Source organism: Schistocerca americana, chromosome 2 (genome assembly GCF_021461395.2).
Source record: "Schistocerca americana isolate TAMUIC-IGC-003095 chromosome 2, iqSchAmer2.1, whole genome shotgun sequence".
NCBI classification, from domain to species: Eukaryota; Metazoa; Arthropoda; class Insecta; order Orthoptera; family Acrididae; genus Schistocerca; species Schistocerca americana.
Genome location: NC_060120.1, coordinates 647740524 through 647758672, shown reverse-complemented (window position 1 = coordinate 647758672; position 18149 = coordinate 647740524). Strand labels below are relative to the sequence as shown.

General features: G+C 36.4%; 1 protein-coding gene across 1 annotated transcript in view; it reads left to right on the top strand.

The window, feature by feature from the left end:
* LOC124594275 (kinesin-like protein KIF19) overlaps positions 1-18149 on the top strand; it is a 458271-nt gene that overhangs the window by 384700 nt on the left and 55422 nt on the right. Inside the window, exons 10-11 of the mRNA XM_047132640.1 lie at positions 13782-13885; positions 14101-14168. Coding sequence (XP_046988596.1) covers positions 13782-13885; positions 14101-14168 — 172 coding nt within the window. The remainder of the gene's footprint in view (positions 1-13781; positions 13886-14100; positions 14169-18149) is intronic.

Here is an 18149-nt window from a genome sequence, read left to right as displayed (position 1 = left end):
TCAGTACCTCTGCCCATATGAAACCTACCAACCACCAGCAATACCTCCAGTTCAACAGCTGCCACCCATTCTGTACCAAGAAGTCCCTTCCATACAGACTAGCCATCCTTGACCATTGCATCTGCAGTGACAAGCAGCCCCTCTCGAAATATGCCAAGGATCTCATTCAGGCCTTTACCAACCATAATTACCCTCTCATCATGCTGTGAAATGAGAAATGTCCTGCCCACTATCCTCCCCAGCCAGCCCCCTCCCACGGTGGTATTCCATTGCCCACAATATCCTTGTCCATCCCTAAACAGCCCCTGGTCCCAAGCCCTTGCCTCATGGCTCATATCCCTGTAATAGACCTAGATACAAGACCACTATCACCTACTCCAGTCCAGTCACAAATATCACCTATCCAATCGAAGGCAGGGCTACCTGTGAAACCAGTCATATCATCTATACCAGCTAAGCTGCAAACATTGTGCTGTATTCTTCATGGGCATGACAACCAACAAACTGTCTGTCTGCACAAATGGCTGCCAACAAACTGTGGCCAAGAAACAACTGGACCACCCTGTTTCTGAGCACACCACCCAACATGACCTTCATTTCAATGACAGCTTTACAGCCTGAGTCATCTGGATTCTACCCACCAGCACCAACTTTTCTTAACTGTGCAGGTGGAAACTCTCCCTGCAATATATCCTATGTTCCCATAACCCATCTGGCCTCAAACTTGATTAGTCAATGTCCTTATCCATCTAGCCCCTTTCCTGTTTCTGTTCCAGCCCTACATGGCCCTCTACTACACAGATGCACCCATTATTTTTGCTTCTCTCCATTTCCACTACCCTCCTCTCTCACTAGCCCTGTTTCTAACCCCTTGACTGCACCTAGTTGCCTTACCCTCTCTCCACCTCGTCCAAGCACACTCCCTCTAGCAGCACTTTACCATCCCCCATCACTACCCTACCACCCCTTCTCCTCCCCACCCCAGCCTCCTTACCACCACCCAGTTGCTGCTGGTAGTCTGGTACTCTGGCTTCAGCTGCCAGGGACTGTGGTCATTGTGTGAGCTGTGTTTGTGTGAGTGTCTGTTTTTGATTTTTGAACTTGTTGGCTGAAAGCTTATTTTGTGACAGTCTTTCTGTTGTGCCTATCTGTGACTCAGCATCTCTGTTATGTTGTGGTATCCACTATCCTTTTCATAATATTGTTACACTCCATCATAGATTTTCCATCCTTTTATTTTGGAAATGAAAACTTCTTGATTGACTCACCACCTACGTAGGTCATCTCACATTTCACCCATGCCCTATCTTAACAAGAAATATAATGTTACTTCAGTATGCTAATGTTACAGTTTACTTTATATTTGTACCTATTAAAGGAGATGTTCCATTGTATTTAAATAAAATACTGTACTTATCTCTTCAATGTATTCACAAATTCTTTTAAAAACACCCAGGTCATCTTGTAAACCATGCTGTATGATTCTCTGCTGCAGTTCTTCAACTGTATGCTTTACACTTCACTTTTGCTTGACCCAAGACATAAAAATCCAGATTAGTGACAATAGATGATCAAAGAGGCCATGGTACAGGCTCTGCCATACCAATTGTACCATGCTGGTGCATACGATGTCATATTACACCACTACCAAAATGTGCCACTGCCATGCTTTGCATGTACCACATTCCCATACCACAGACTATGAATGGAATTTAGGCCAATCAGATATCATAAAGTTTACATTTAAATTTCATTTGTTCTTAGTAGAACAATGTTTCATAATGAAGTTATTAGCGGCTTGTATTCATACATTTGAATTAACTCACAAAGGACTTGTTTGTGGCCATAAAATGGGTTTGTGGCATCAACAGCATGAATACCAGCCTGTAATTTCTTTTATATTTCAACATAATCCTCCTATAAAACTTATACTGTAATCTGACAAAGTCTTGAAAGCTTAAAATGAAGAATTCTTTTGGTGTTTTCATTTCCAGCTGGTGACAGCTTCATCATCTTCAAAATTTTTCCCACCCAGATGGTTATTAAGGAGATCAAACAGATAAAATGTACTGTTGATTGAGTTGGGGATATGCAGTGGATGTTACGTGTGTTACTAATGAAATATTTGCAGTAACCCTTGTATTTGTCCTGCTGAGTGATGGTATGTATTGTCATTCAGCTGAATCGTCCCTTTGTCAGGAGCCCTGGTCATGTGCTGCATTTTCTACTGCAGCTATTACAGTAGGCACTATGAGTCTCATCATGAGATTGGAATTTTAGCAATATGACAACTAGCACATTCCAGTCACTGTAACCAAATGTCTTGATAGAAATGATTTAAAAGTTTCTGTTTCTTTTCCTTCCTGATGACTGAGGATGCTTCCATTCCATAAAAAATTGGTTGGATTCTGGGTGAACCCATGACCAGTCACATGAATTAATCCACAGTTGAAAAATAACTTCCTTCTTCAAATGAATGCCTGAGGTACTGCAGGGATAGGTCCATTCTGTTCAGTTTGGATTCTGGATTCAACTAGTTGGAGATCTAACATGCTCAAAATTTCCACTGCGTATGAATGATGAGATACACAGTCAGGTGAGAGCCACCAAAGGGATCTGCCACAATGCAAACTTTAGTACAATAATCTTCACACATAATTTCCTCTACTGTTGCGATGTTGCATCATGGACAAACTCCACAGGGTGATGAGGGTGGAACTCATTTGTTAGACTTGCTCTTTGTTGAATTTCTGTACCCAAATGAGGACATATTTCCATGAAACACAGTTTTCACAACATACAGGGCACATGTGTCACTGAATTTCCTCTGAAGTCCAACTTCTTGGCATGCAAAATTCACATTAGTATCTCCTGCACTACATATGCCATCTTGCGCTGGCAGCAGTTCACTAACCTTGCACCACAGAATACAGTGTAATAACTATCTGCCACCTGACATATGCTGACACCTAGAAATGTACAGGTCTGAAACTGAAAATGGTATGCAGTTGTGGTGTGATTCAGTACCATAGTAGTTAAGTGACACGTTACTGATACAGAGGTCTGGGGTTCAGTCTTTGGATATTTTTCTGCCCCTCATCACTTCTTTGACTCTTGGAAATGTGTGTTAATATGACAATTACTGAGCTGTACTGCACTTTGGAGTCTATGCTAAACTGTAGGTCCACTTATAACTGGCAGGAATGTCATTTTCTAGGTCAGAGTAAAAAAAAAGTGCATGCCACCTTCAGTAGTGTCAGGTATTGTAAAGCACTGTGGTATTCAAACCATACTGCAGAACAATGGTAGCTTTACCCTTACTTATACAGTAGGGACAACAGGAGCAGATTTACACAATTTTTTGGGTTTAATTATTCTATTTTTAGACATTGCACTAATTAACTAATTTTTCATGCTAACTCACTAGTTAAACTTTTAAACTATTGTTGTATTTATTAATCTACGAGTGCATGCTGAAAAGTAATGCCTCCAAATTTTTTTACATGATAACTTTTAAAGTTTTTTAAGAAAAACGAACATTTTTAACATTCACCACCTCCATTCTCAATGTCCACATATTTGCAGCCCTCAGCTGCTAGGGGGCTTTGAATTGTAGTGTATAACATGGTGGTGTGTAATTTAATTATGTTGGTGTATGAGAAACAGCATGCTGTAATCTAATTTTGAATTCAAAGAGTCCCTTCACACATGGAGTACCCTCTCCTCTTGCACGACAATGCCAGACCACATACAACCACTGCAACATCTGAAAAATACAATGCTTTAGGTCCACTGTTATTGATCATCTTTCATACAGTCCTGACTTGGCCCATCTGATTTTCATGTGTGTCCATAACTTAAACAACATCTTCAAGAACCTCACTTTTATAGAGATGAAGCAGTGTTAGCAGAAGTGAGGTTGTGGCCCTATCAACAAAGTCAAACATTCTACAGTGTCAGTATCAACATACTGGTTTCTTGTTGGGAGAAATGTGCTGGGGTGACTATGTTAAGAAACAAAAAATGGAGACATGAAGAATGAAGATGTAGAATGCTAAAAATCAAACAATGGAAAATCCAGGACGACGCAATGATGATATCACAAAAAGGCTAGATTGCTACCCACCACCTAGCAGAGATGTTGGGTCACAGACAGGTATAGCAGAAAGACTACTAAACTTGTAAGTTTTCGGCCAGAAGGCCTTCTGAAATATAAATTATAGATACATGTACACATTCACACACACAATACTAATGTCTGTGGCTACCAATGCCTCAGCAGCCAGAGACAGTGGTCATGAGTGTGTGAGCTGCATTTGCACGAATGTATGTTTGTATGTTGTCTGTTTCAGAAGAAGGTGTTCTGGTCAAAAACTTATGTATTTAGCAGTCTTTTTGTTGTACCTATCTGTGACTCAACGACCTGCTATATGATGTAGAATGTTAGTAACATTTGTTTTATATTTAAATCTTGAAGAGTTTTCACACACAAAAATTTCTAGGCAGTACTTTTCAAGACACCCACCATGTCACAAGTGTTCTTGCCCTTTTAACAGGGTGTGTTTACATAGTGCCTGTGTTATGTTTATACACCCCTAAAGTAATTAAAATGCTGGGTATATATTGAACAAGAGGACAAACTTCAGTAGATGATTCCTCACTGGAAGAGAAACAAAAAAGTTCATATCAACAAATGTCTAGAAGTAACTGGTACATTACATTCCATTTTACGTAGTTTTAATATTTTCTGGGTCACAAAAGCTGTTCAGAATGGCTACTGTGTGATGGAATGCCTGTGTTCACATATCATATTAATTTATTAAATGTTCCAAGCTGTTGGCAAATAATCACACAGACTGCATAAACACACTGACCAGGAGTCTGTACATCAGCATTAGGCATACACAACACTGTCCAGATGCCATCACAAGTAAAAGTCAAGGGTGCTTAATTCTGGCAATAGGAGAAGCCAGAAAAAAGGGCCTCTGCATCCCATACATCACCTGGGAAAGATGTTATTGATTACCCAGGGATTTTCTGTACCTCATAGATGACCATTGTATAGGTTTGTGATGCTGTCTGTACCAAAGATCACATTGCTAGTGAAGAGTACTGATGACAGGAATCCCACAATAGTGGTGGTCTGCTGCAACTACATTTATTTCTCAATATGACCCATGCACACACTACAAACACTATATAAACATATTTCATATTATAAGAAGTAGAAGTACAAACCTGAATTTGTTGACTCTACTTAGAAAAAGGACCCGGTGGTCATAAAGCCATTACTGCATCACAGAATACAGCTATAAATAGGAATATAAAGAAAGGGAGTTCTCCCTGTTTACCAAGAGCAACAAGAGACAGATTTCAGATTATCTGATATGTCAACACAAAAATTTCATCTGCAGCACTGACAATGTGGAGCATCAATGGACAAATTTCAAGGGCATCATACAATATGCTTTCCACAAGCATGTGTCAAGTAAAATTATGAGAAACAGTAAAGAACATGTGTGGTGTGACAACTGTTTTAGAAAGTTGCTACAAAACCAGGGGGAGCTTCACTGCAAATTTAAAAGCAGCCAGTGCCTCAGAGACAAAAATGAAGCCAAAATTAACAAAAAAAAAAAAACTGCGTGTGAAACATTTAACGAATCTGAAAGCAAAATTCTGTGCACTGACTTGACAGAAATTCCTACGTACTTTTAATCTTACATTTAATCAGTGAACAAATTGATACCATTGTCCAGAGACTTTGTGATCATACTGGCATTGAAACAAAGAATGACACAGAGAAGGCAAAAATACTAAACATCTTTTTCCAAAACTGTTTTGCAGAAGAAGATTGCACTGTAGTTCCTCCTTTAAAAATTTATGCAAATAAAAGAATAAGTAACAAAGTGATGTAAAAGCAAATGGAATTGCTCAACAGAGGAAAGGCTGCTGGACCCTACAGGAAACCAATTCAGTTCTGCACCATGTTTGTTAAAAATCATGCTGCTCTTCTAACAACACTGTACAGAGTGTCTCTGAAGGAGCAAAACATTCCCAGTGATTGGAAGAAAGCACAGATCATTCCTGTTTTTAAGAGAGATCATTGAAGAGATGCATGAAACTATATCCCCGACATTGGTCTGTTGTGGAATTTTTGAACACATTTCATCCTTGCTTATTATGACTTTTCTGGAGACTGAAAATCTCCTCTGTAGGGGTCAACATGGGTTCTGAAAACAATGATCATTTGAAACTCTGCTCTCCCTGTTTGGCTTTGAGGCCCAGAAAGGGAAAAATACTGGCACACTCATAACTGCCTTGTTCTTTGACTTCTGGAAGGTGTTCAATACAGTTACACACCACCACCTAATGAGCATATGCAATATCGGGCCAACTGTGTGATTGGATTGAAGAGTTTCTAGCAAACAGAATGCAACAAGTCATTATGAACAGAGAGAAGTTTTCAGAAATAAAGTAACTTTTGGTGTGCCCCAAGGAACTATTGTTGAATCATTACTTTTCACTATATGTATAAATGACCTAGTAGATAACATCAGAAGTTTGATGAGGGTTTTAGTGGGTGATGCCATTATCCACAGAGATATCAGAACACTGAAAAATTGTACTGAAATTAAGGAGAACCTGCAGAGGATTGAAACTTGGTGCAGGAAGGGCCAGTTGTTCCTCAACATATACAAAAATAATGAACTACATACACACAGACAGGAAGACCCTTTACTGTGTGATTACATGAGTGCTGAGTAAACAGCTACTTCCAAAATATCTAGGAGCATGCGTAAGGAGTGAATTGAAGTGGAATGACCATACAAAATTAACTGTGGATAAGGCAGATGCCAAACTGAGAGCCATTGGAAGAATTCTCAGGAAGTGTAGTCCATCAACAAAGGAAGCAGCTCCTAAAATACTCATCCAACTAATACCTGAATACTGATCGTCAGACCGAGATCTGTATTCATAAAAGAGTAAACTGATATATTGCTTCCGCATATGTATAGCTCACGAAAAACCATGAAGTAGAGATATTTGAGCCCACTTGGTGCCTCATCAGCAGTTATTCATCCCACTAACTGTATGTGACTGGGACAGGAAAATGGGGAAGTGACACTGTTATATAAAATACCCCCTAACACACATCTTAAAGTGGCTTACAGAGTATAATGTAGACATAGACATACTATGTTCATACTTCAGTACCTACCACAACATACACTGTGCATGAACTACCACTTGAACAGATATGCTATAAGCTACTATTTGCAAGAGACCACACTCAGTGAAGTTGTTGGCTACTCAGACTCTCACAGTTCTCAACTGATTAGAGGTCACTTATCTAACAGTTACAGAACGTTACATCAATCCTAAACATATCAAAGTATAATTTGACACAGTTGCCATTTTTGTAGCTGAAACTGCTAATCTTATCACATACTGCTGTTTCATCCAATGGTATATTGTTGGATTCCTGGTGACTGAACAATGTTTCATCATTAGAATTTATCCGGGAAAGAACTTGTGGCATTTTTCAAATGTTGCAGAGAGAAAATAGGATCCAGATGTTTAGAGAAGGCAAAGCTATATGTGGGAGAAGCAATACCCATGCAATTTGATAAAATTGAAATTCTAACCACCTCTCCTTCTGAAGTTAGGATAAAAATAAACTCACTCAGAAGTATAAGCTTGTATGGAACTGATTGCAACTCCAAGTAAATACTAAAAGCTTGTTCCAAAGAGATATGTAGGATTCTCAGCCACATATTTAATAGCTCACTGAAACAGGGAATTTTGCTGACAGATTGAAATATGCTATTGTTAAATCATTGCATAAAAAGGGGGTAAGTATGATGCCAACAACTACCACCCAATTTCATTTCTGACAGCTTTGCCCAAAATTCTTGAAAAAGTAATGCATTAAAGAGTAGTTTCACAATTTGTGAAAATAAAGTACTAACAAAATATCAATTTTGTTTTCAGAAAAACTTTTCACCAATAAATGCCATGTATGCTTTCACTGATCAAATATTAAATGCTGTGAATAATCCAACATCACCAAATCTGATTTTCTATGATCTCTCAAAGACTTTAGATGATGTAAATCATGAAATTCTTCTAGATAAGCTTAAACTTTGTGGCATGAGTGGGACAGTGCACAAATGGTTTAATTCATATTTAACTGAAAGAGTGCAGAAGGTTGATATAAACAGTCCACATAATGTGCAAAATCATCAGATTCCTCAAACTGGGGAGGTATCAAGAACTAGGCCCCACAAGGTTCAATCTTGGTTCCCTTATTGTTCTTAATATATATTGATGACTTTCTGCTCTGCATTCATGAAGATGCAAAACTGGCCTTTTTCCCATAATGATACAATGATACAAGTACAGTAATCATAACCAACAAACAAGAATTACCTAGGGAAATTGTAAATGATGTCTTTGAGTAAATGGAGTCTCATTAAATTTTGATAAAACACAGTTTATACAGTTCTTTACAGTAAATAGCACAACACAATTAATAAATATAGAGTTTGAACAGGAGTCTTTTACTGAGAAAGATATTCCAACGTTTTGGGAGTGTACATTGATGAGAGACTGAATTGGAGGAAATATACTGATGATCTGCTGAAATGTTTGAGGTCAGCTACTTACATAAAAGGGTTATTGCACATTTTGGTGATAAACTTATAGGTTAATAAATTTACTGTACCTATTTTTATTTATTGTTTTCATATGGCATCATATTTTGGGGTAATTCATCATTAGGGAAAAACGTATTCAATGCACAAAAGTGAGTAATCAGAATAATAGCTGGAGCCCAGCCAATATCATCTTACAGACATTTATTTAAGGAACTAGGGATATTCACAATAGCTTCACAATATAGACATTCACTTATGATATTCGTTATTAATAACCCATACCAATTCAAAAGCAATTACAAGGTGCATAGCTCCAACACTAAGAGAAAGGCTGATCTTCACTACTTTGAGTTAAATCTAACTTTGGCACAGAAAGGGGTGAATTATGCTGCCACAAAAATCTTTAGTTATTTACCAAATTATACCAAAAGTCTGACTGATAGCGAACCATCAACTAAAAAAAAATTAAAAGAGTTTCTAAATGACAGCTCCTACTACTCTTCTTCTCAATCGGTGAATTTTTAGGTACAAATTAGTAATCTTCTCTTCTCTTTTTTTTTTTTAAAAAAGGGAAAGAAAGAAAAAGAAACTTCATATTTCACACCATTATGATGTGTCTTATTCATCATCTATGGAGCAAGTATTAATCTAATCTAAACTAAAATGTTCATGCTAGTCTTTGTTTTTGATCCATTTACAAGCTTCTTAGCAACATCTTAAGGAATTAAATTATAAGATACAGCTCAAGGTTAATGGTTCAAGAAATGGAAACATTAATCTCAGCAATCACATTTGCACTATTCAAAACAAGTGAACCATTTGTTGGATCAAGATATACTATCTTTCTTCTCCCATCTGTTTTATCAATAGTAAAAAAGGCTCAGCCCTCTAATCCCTTATCATACAGTTTTATATTGTCTTCTTTTTTTTCTCCTTTGTCTTTTGCCAGTCTTCTCTCAGGTCAATATTGTTTTATGCATTGAATTGGTGGCCAGAAATCTTTCCTTAGACCACCACTTCCCCTGGGACAGAATCCACATCTAGTGTAAATCAGTGTGCAAGTGTGAGTAAATTTTCGAAATGTTTGTGTAGTGTGTATCTGAGGTGGGATGTGGGTACCAGCCCAGTATGTACCTAATTGGATGTGAGGAAATCCCCTAAAATCTACATCCCAGGCTGACTGGCTCAATGGCCCTCATTGTTAATCCATGAGTTGTGTTTGACCTGTATCCCAGAAGTGGCATGTTCATGTGCTCATCCATTTGAACAGATACAAAATTTGCTATGAATTTATGATATATTTCTTTATTTATTTTCCCAGTGCAGTGAATTTATGGTAGAGTTTACAAAGTTTGAAAATGAACAATGTTACCACCAATTTTCAGATGCAGATTCCCCTGTACTTTGAAACATTGCTAAACTAAATTGTTGGTCATCGATCATCACTTTCATCAAAGAACTTTATACTGAATCAGAGTTGTTCCTGCAACCATAACTAATAATTCCAACAACTGCTGAATGTGCATTTCATTGATTTGCAGCTTTCCCTTGGATGAAAAACTCTGCTAACAAGTGTTGCATGGAGTAATCCCACATGAATATGTAATATGTAAAGATATATTTTATCATAATGCGTCATCATGTATCACACAGCACTGAAAATTAACTGTGGAGGTTTGAATAATTGCTGTTCAAAATTATCTACATTACTGGTTAGCAGTCTGGTTAGCAGTTTCCATCAAATTTACATGACTGATCTGTCTTGTGTTGTAGCTCTTTTCCTAGAGTGATTAAAGTTCCTGATATACTATGTGGCACAATCATGGTATAAAATAAGCTTTATGAAATGGGAGAGGAGAGAAGATGGGGAGAGGGAATTCAGGGGGATGGGGAAAGGATGCTCTATTGAACACGACAGTATGGGTATGGGACACTTTGCAACACCAACCTTGCTTTAGGATACGGAGGCCATTGATGCCAGCTATTATTATTTCTACTTCCCTCATCAAAATGATGACAAAGTGGCAGTAGAGGCTGTCAACAGAATAAAGTTAGCCAAAGTTATATTTGGTGCTTATGCATGAGGTGAACCATATGAGTAATCCTTTACAGCAATTTCTCTCCTATATTAGTCTCATTTAGTGTTAGACTCGCATCTTTAAATTAGGGATTTTTCTCTTTTTCTCTTTCTTCATTACAGGACAAGGTAAAACACATTGCTGGCAGAACGGGGTGGCAATTCATTGAAATATTTTGTTGTAATGTAACAGAGTTGTTGCACAGTCTTCAGTACATAACAGTCCTTCAACATTGCTCAGCAGAATTTTGTGAGAAACAATGTAACTTTTGTGAAACTTCTTTACATACTGTAAACATGTGCCAAGTCAGGATATGAAAACAGAGTTCTGCTCTTTCTGACTGAGCTATCCCAACATGACTTATGATCTGCATTCACACTTTCATTTCTTCCAATACTTATCACATACTTTCCAAACTTCAAAGAAGATCGCCTGTATACATTGCCAGACTAGAGTATACATTGCCAGACTAGTGTATACATTGCCAGACTAGCACTCCTAAAAAAAAGTCTGTAATTCCTGCATATGTTCTTTAACCTTTCTTATAAAGAAGAATTATCTGTGTTCCTATCCAGTTGAATTGCACTGTTCAGTACCCTAGAGGTTCCTAACAAATGTAAGCTGTTTCCAAAGTGTATTTAGGGTAAATCTAATAGAAATTCTGTTACATCCAGGTGTTTTGTTTTCTTTAACTATCACAGTGTATTTTTTTTAAATTATCACTACTAACTGTTACTCACTACTGTGGTTGCTTATCAGTGTTTCATTATCATGAAGTTTTAGGAGTTCTTCTGGCTCACCAAGTGATAGATGTGAGGTTTTGACACTAGAGCAATACTTACAATTTTTTTTCCTTCCATTTCAACACATTACAATGCCGAAATGTCTTATACAATATCCCAGTGATGACTAATCATTGTTTAACACAGTCAGTTACTCAATCATAATCAAATGCAGATTCACTAAAAGCCCAGCATATTCTACAAAGGCACAATACATCTCTTTTTGTCATACAGCATTTAAATGAAACCTTCACTGTGAATCTTAAAGCATCTCAGATGCAATAAGAGACATGTGATGCTCAGTGTCTAAAATGCAATGCACTGTTGACTGTCCTAATGTCTCCCTAGCTCTTATGGCCAAATGAGGAACTGCATCTAAGTTCCAGCAGATCTGAGATTGCTCCAAGGTCTGTCAGATTCAAGTAAGTTTTGCACCTTGACCTCTCTTAGAACAATGTGTTAGAACAATGTGCTAAATCAGACTTATGTTCACAAGGCTTATCATAAAGTAAATTATATTAATAATATTGTTGGTATCCTAACCTGGACTTTCCATTGCTTTAATATTAATAATATGTTTATTAGGACTTCACAGATGGAATTGTTTTAAATACAGTTCTTGGATTTACCAGCAGATTTTATTATTGTATCTCTACAATATTTCATTGTAAAAACTGTCCAGCTTCACCAGCTGGTGTAGAATTATTTTTAAAATTTCAGAAACCACACACATAAGTAAACTTTGAGTTGGCACCATCATGCAATAATCTACAAACCTTCTGAGTTGCCAAATTCCATGAAGGGTCATCCACATCCCATATTTAAAAATATTGACACTACACTAGAAGGTAATTCAATTTTCTAAAGTTGTCTATGTTCTTCCTAAATGTTCAATTTATTTACATACCAAATTTTATCAAAACCAGTTCAGCAGTTTAGCTTACAATCTTATTATGGATTACTGGAAGCACTTATATAAATATCATAAATTTGTCAGTTTGCAGGCATTCAAAATGTGGTATAAAATTTGATTGTCATGTGTGGTGTCATTTTAAAACACAGAATTTAATATTTTCGTTTTATGTCTGTTATGTTTGATTTCAACAACATACTGATTCACAAAAGATTGGCTAGAAGATTTTGTGATTCATTTATTGACATTGTAGAGGATCAGAATCCTCTAGGATTTTCTGGGAGATCATTCATCAAGACATATTGCTAGAAATTTGTGACCAGCTTCATGCACATTTATTTTTATAGGCTCGTGAATTGTTATTAACACACCCCTATATATTATAATACACTTTTTGTGAAGTGAAGGTTTAACAGTCCTGTTTGTTTAACATTCACTGAATGAGGCCATTTGTCTTGAACATGAATTATGATGCATTTTAGCTATTACCACAATTCAATGTTCTCAATTCATCTTTCAAGAGAATGTTCATTGGTGTGATTCCTACAGTTATATTTATGTCACAAACGTGATGTACTTATGGAAATTTCAGAATCTGGTTAGAATGAGTACTTCCTAGATGTTTTTTAAAAATCATTCACTCATTCATTCATCAGAATCTGACTATCATAGACCTGCACAATGAAATTTATTTGAGATATAGTTGTTGATATTTAGACACTTTCCTTGTAACCTCCTTCTTATAATATTATTAGCTAATGTATATGTCCATCAGTTTTGGAGAGTGTATATCCCAAATTTATATTCCTGTAAAATTTTAAAATATTTTATTCTAATGTAAATTAGACATGTGTAGTAAAACCAAAAATATGACAGAATGTTCATATGACAACTTTTTTAAACCCATTCGACTCACATAGTTAATGATAAGCACACTGTGATCACATTTGGGGGAAGTGGAGTTCAGATATCCACTGACAACCCTGATGTAGATTTCCTTAAATCAGTTAAGACAAATTCCACAATGGAAAGAACACAGCAGATTCTCTTCCCATCTTTGCTAGTGATACATTTCTAATGAACTTGATGCTGACATATCATTATAATTTAATCTTCCTTCCTTTTCAGTCTGGAGGAAAACTTAAGAAACTGTAATTTATATGTTAACATTTCATAGCTTCACCCTTTATCAAAATACTGTAAAAATTTTTGATTTACGAAAAAGTGTTAATCTCTCTGTGTTTTAGTTATTTTTTTAAACTTACATGTATCTTTCTCAGTTTTCAATAAATTGTTTGTTACCTTGAGCCTTGTGATAAGTGCAGCATGTGACTATTTGCATATGTTCCAGAAGGTAGTGTCAGCATACCACCTGATTTACTGGAACTGTATAAACAATACCAGAGGGAGATCCATGCTACATCCTATGCAACTGATATGCCTCTATTACCACAGGTAGTTAAATACTATTATAAATACTATTATGCTACATTAGTTTCTTTCAATGAATTGGTGGGCAACTTACAGCAGATTTTCATCCCTGAAGGTATTATTCTATAGATTACTAATAAAATTAATAACAAAGTTATTTTAAAAGCCATTTTTACATGTCTTTTTACTGTAAAACTTCTCTGAGAAAATTTTATGTTATTTTAATATCAAATTTTCAGACGGGGGACCCATATGGGAATGGAAATGACAAAGATGAGAAGGACAGGCTTCCTCCTATAAATCAACAGTAAGTAAATGTTTCCCTTGTAATACCCAGTTATTACATGCAGAACAATCTGACGTGAAACCCAATTATAGGAAAATCTAACTTCTTGAGGAAATGTTAATTCTGGACACAGTCACCTCATATTTTACCATTTTTAAGAACACAATAAGCTAGTATATCTTAAAAGAAGGGACTTAGACAAATATCTCACAGATTTTGATCAAAACTGAACATCATTACTGGTTACCACCAAACAATATCTTTTGTGATGCATATAATCAACTGACTACATTTTCTTTTATTCATAAAACTTAGAATTTCAAACCATGATGATTACTGCTACTGCGAATAAGTAATTATTATGTTTTCACAGTCTGAAACTGATCATATTTTTTTGTTTGGTATTCAGCAAAACTGACATGTTTCTGTAATATATTGTGCTCTTATCAGATGTCAGGATCTGTACCACCTATATGCAGAGGGAATCTGCAGCCACAGGGAATATTTACAATAAAATGGTTCTGTTACTTTTATTAAAGATTTAAAGATTAAAGATTTAATTTTTTCCTTAATTTTTTGCAACTCTTGTACACTGTATTGCAATAGAATTTTGATGCAGCCATCACCTATGGGAATTTTCTTGTCACTTGGGCCTACATCTTTCCATAACATTTAATAAAATAATTGTTATTTTTAGTGAGAAAATAAAAAATAAAAGACAATGTCCTTTAGAAATTAAATAAAAATCCATTCCTTAGAAGCAAGGACAAAATGTATTGCCATAGGGAAGCAAATCAAAATCTGCTTTTTAGTTAAAAATTTCTTGTAGAACTTATCCAATTCTGTAAAAATTCGATATTACTGTGAACTATATGACAACCAGCAACATTTATTTTAAACAGATGTCTATTCTTATGGCACAAAGATAACTGTTATTCTATAACAAACATCAATGTTTTTGTATGTATTCTCCTGTGTAGCCTGATGGCACTTTTCCAATATCCCACCAGTTCAGTAGTAGATGAAAAGCAGTTATTTAATATAACTGATTTGTCAGCCATAGAATTTTTTGAGGTAGTCCCATTTCTGTTAATTTCATTATGTTAAATTTAGCCTGAGTACACACAATCATTTTATAGCAATTTAATTATAGTTAATTTTCATCATTAAAGCAGTTGCTTTGCACTCTTATATATACCTCAATTTATTCCATGACTCTTAAGGTCCCCCTTCATGATGGTATTTACAGGACATAGAGTATAAGAGAATTAAGTAGGTAATTAAAAGAAACTTTGCAGCATTTTCTTAAAGTGGTTTCTGAATACCTTGGAAAACTAAAATCAGGATGGATGAAAAAAGGTCTGAATCACACTTCTCCTGAATATGTGTAAAGCATTAATCACTGTTCCAACCCTCTTGATATCGCCAACATATTTGCTATGCTGTATCATCCCATTCTTCTATTATTCTACATTCATATTCTAAATGGCCACAAGCACCTCTGTATCATGCACCAACACCCTGATCTCAAACAACTAAGACATATTTGCCAACAGGGTTTCCAGCAACTTTTCCATTTTCTTAAATGAGAAAGTTCCTTAAAAAAATCCTTGTTGCCACTCACAAAAAGATATTGAACTGCCATAGAACTTATTTATTATCCACCTCTAAGCTACATCAGCATCAACACATGTACTCTGCAAATCACTTTGAAGTTCATAGCAGACAATAATTACCTTTGGACCACATGTTAAAGTTTGACGCTCTCCTGCAAATAGGGAGCATGGGAAGAATGGCCACTATAGTGCACTTGTAATGCTGTGATCAATCTAATATTGTCATTGTCTACCTTAAGAGAGGAATATGCAAGGGAATGAGCATATTCTGTATCCTTAGTTTTTTTGTGGAGTACTGGTTCTTGCAGTATGTAAACAGGGTTTAACAGGATAGCTGATGCCTATCTTCAAGCCTCCACCAATTTCGGTTTTTCAGCATTTCTGTGATGCTCTGTTCTGGCCAAATCATTCCATAACCAATTTGTGGACCAGCAGGTTGAATAGTAACATATCCTCTTCTTTGCTGTTTTTACAAGAGTCTGAAAACTATTTCTGCGGTCAGCCAGAAACTGATGGAAAACATACTGACCATAATTTCCAGTCTGAAAGTCCACATTCTCCTTGTGCTCACTGAAAGAAAATGTTCCAGCTAGCTATTTCTACAACAGTATCAGGAACTATGATTATAAATAAAAGATTTGAGTTTTAACTGATTAACACATTCATAAAAAGTTCACACACACAGATGTAATAACATTCATGATGATGATTATGATGATAATAATAATAATAATAATAATAATGTCCCTATCATAAACAGCACTAGTAGCAGTTCAGAGGTGTCCTCTATGAAAAGTTCCAAGTCTATCATCCTGACTTGTAATCATCAAAGTTAATTGCTTGCCACAAAAATGGAAAATATTCTCACCACTTGCCACATGGTTTTGTCAACAATTCAGGCAGCAGACAAACAGTTACTTCTTTGAAATCTAATTGACCCAGGACAGTGTATAGTCCTTGCAAAGTTCACTTCCTACTTTTAATGACAATGAGTGTGGTAGCTGCCTGGCTGTGACATCATTCAAGAAACAGCATAACCCGACATTTGACTGACATTAACATTTTGATGGCTTGGGTTGAAGTGTCTCTCAACTGCCTCTCTGGCTGCATTTACATATGGGAGCAGCAGATGGCCAAACAGAACATCTGACCTGCAGTCAGTCAATCTATGACAGGTAGCAGCATTTAAATAGCTGCTTCCTCAGATATGTATCATTTAATAACTTTGTTGTGTATAAATTCACAACTTGCATAACCTTTATATGAAAGAAGTTAAGTTGGCTTTAGACATTGGAAAAGTTTCAGCTTGACTGCATTTAAACTTTGCCAGCTAGAATTTTAGAACAGAATCAACAGTATAACATGACATCTGAACTATTTCTTTAAGGTCTTTGTATTGATCATTATTTACATTAAAGCCTTCAAACTTGCTATAGTTTTATTATTTAATCAATGTAATCAAGTGCTGTAATTAGAACTTTCAGTCATTAATACAAAAGATACTTAATCTATTGTGAGTAAGGGTGTTCTTGTTCCAAATATAGTTTTTAGTGAATTATTTGAAAACAATTAGAGGTAACTCAGTGGAGTCACATAGTTAATGTTTTTATATCAAACTGAAGCTATATAGATTTATCAAAAAACAAAGATGATGTAACTTACCAAACGAAAGTGCTGGCAGGTCGAAAGACACACAAACAAACACAAACATACACACAAAATTCAAGTTTTCACAACAAACTGTTGCCTCATCAGGAAAGAGGGAAGGAGAGGGAAAGATAAAAGGATGTGGGTTTTAAGGGAGAGGGTAAGGAGTCATTCCAATCCCGGGAGCGGAAAGACTTACCTTAGGGGGAAAAGAGGACGGGTATACACACGCACACACACACATATCCATCCACACATATACAGACACAAGCAGACATATTTAAAGACAAAGAGTTTGGGCAGAGATGTCAGTCGAGGCGAAAGTGCAGAGGCAAAGATGTTGTTTGTTGTTGAATGACAGGTGAGGTATGAGTGGCGGCAACTTGAAATTAGCGGAGATTGAGGCCTGGTGGGTAACGGGAAGAGAGGATATATTGAAGAGCAAGTTCCCATCTCCGGAGTTCGGATAGGTTGGTGTTGGTGGGAAGTATCCAGATAACCCAGACGGTGTAACACTGTGCCAAGATGTGCTGGCCGTGCACCAAGGCATGTTTAGCCACAGGGTGATCCTCATTACCAACAAACACTGTCTGCCTGTGTCCATTCATGTGAATGGACAGTTTGTTGCTGGTCATTCCCACATAGAATGCATCACAGTGTAGGTAGGTCAGTTGGTAAATCACGTGGGTGCTTTCACACGTGGCTCTGCCTTTGATCGAGTACACCTTCCGGGTTACAA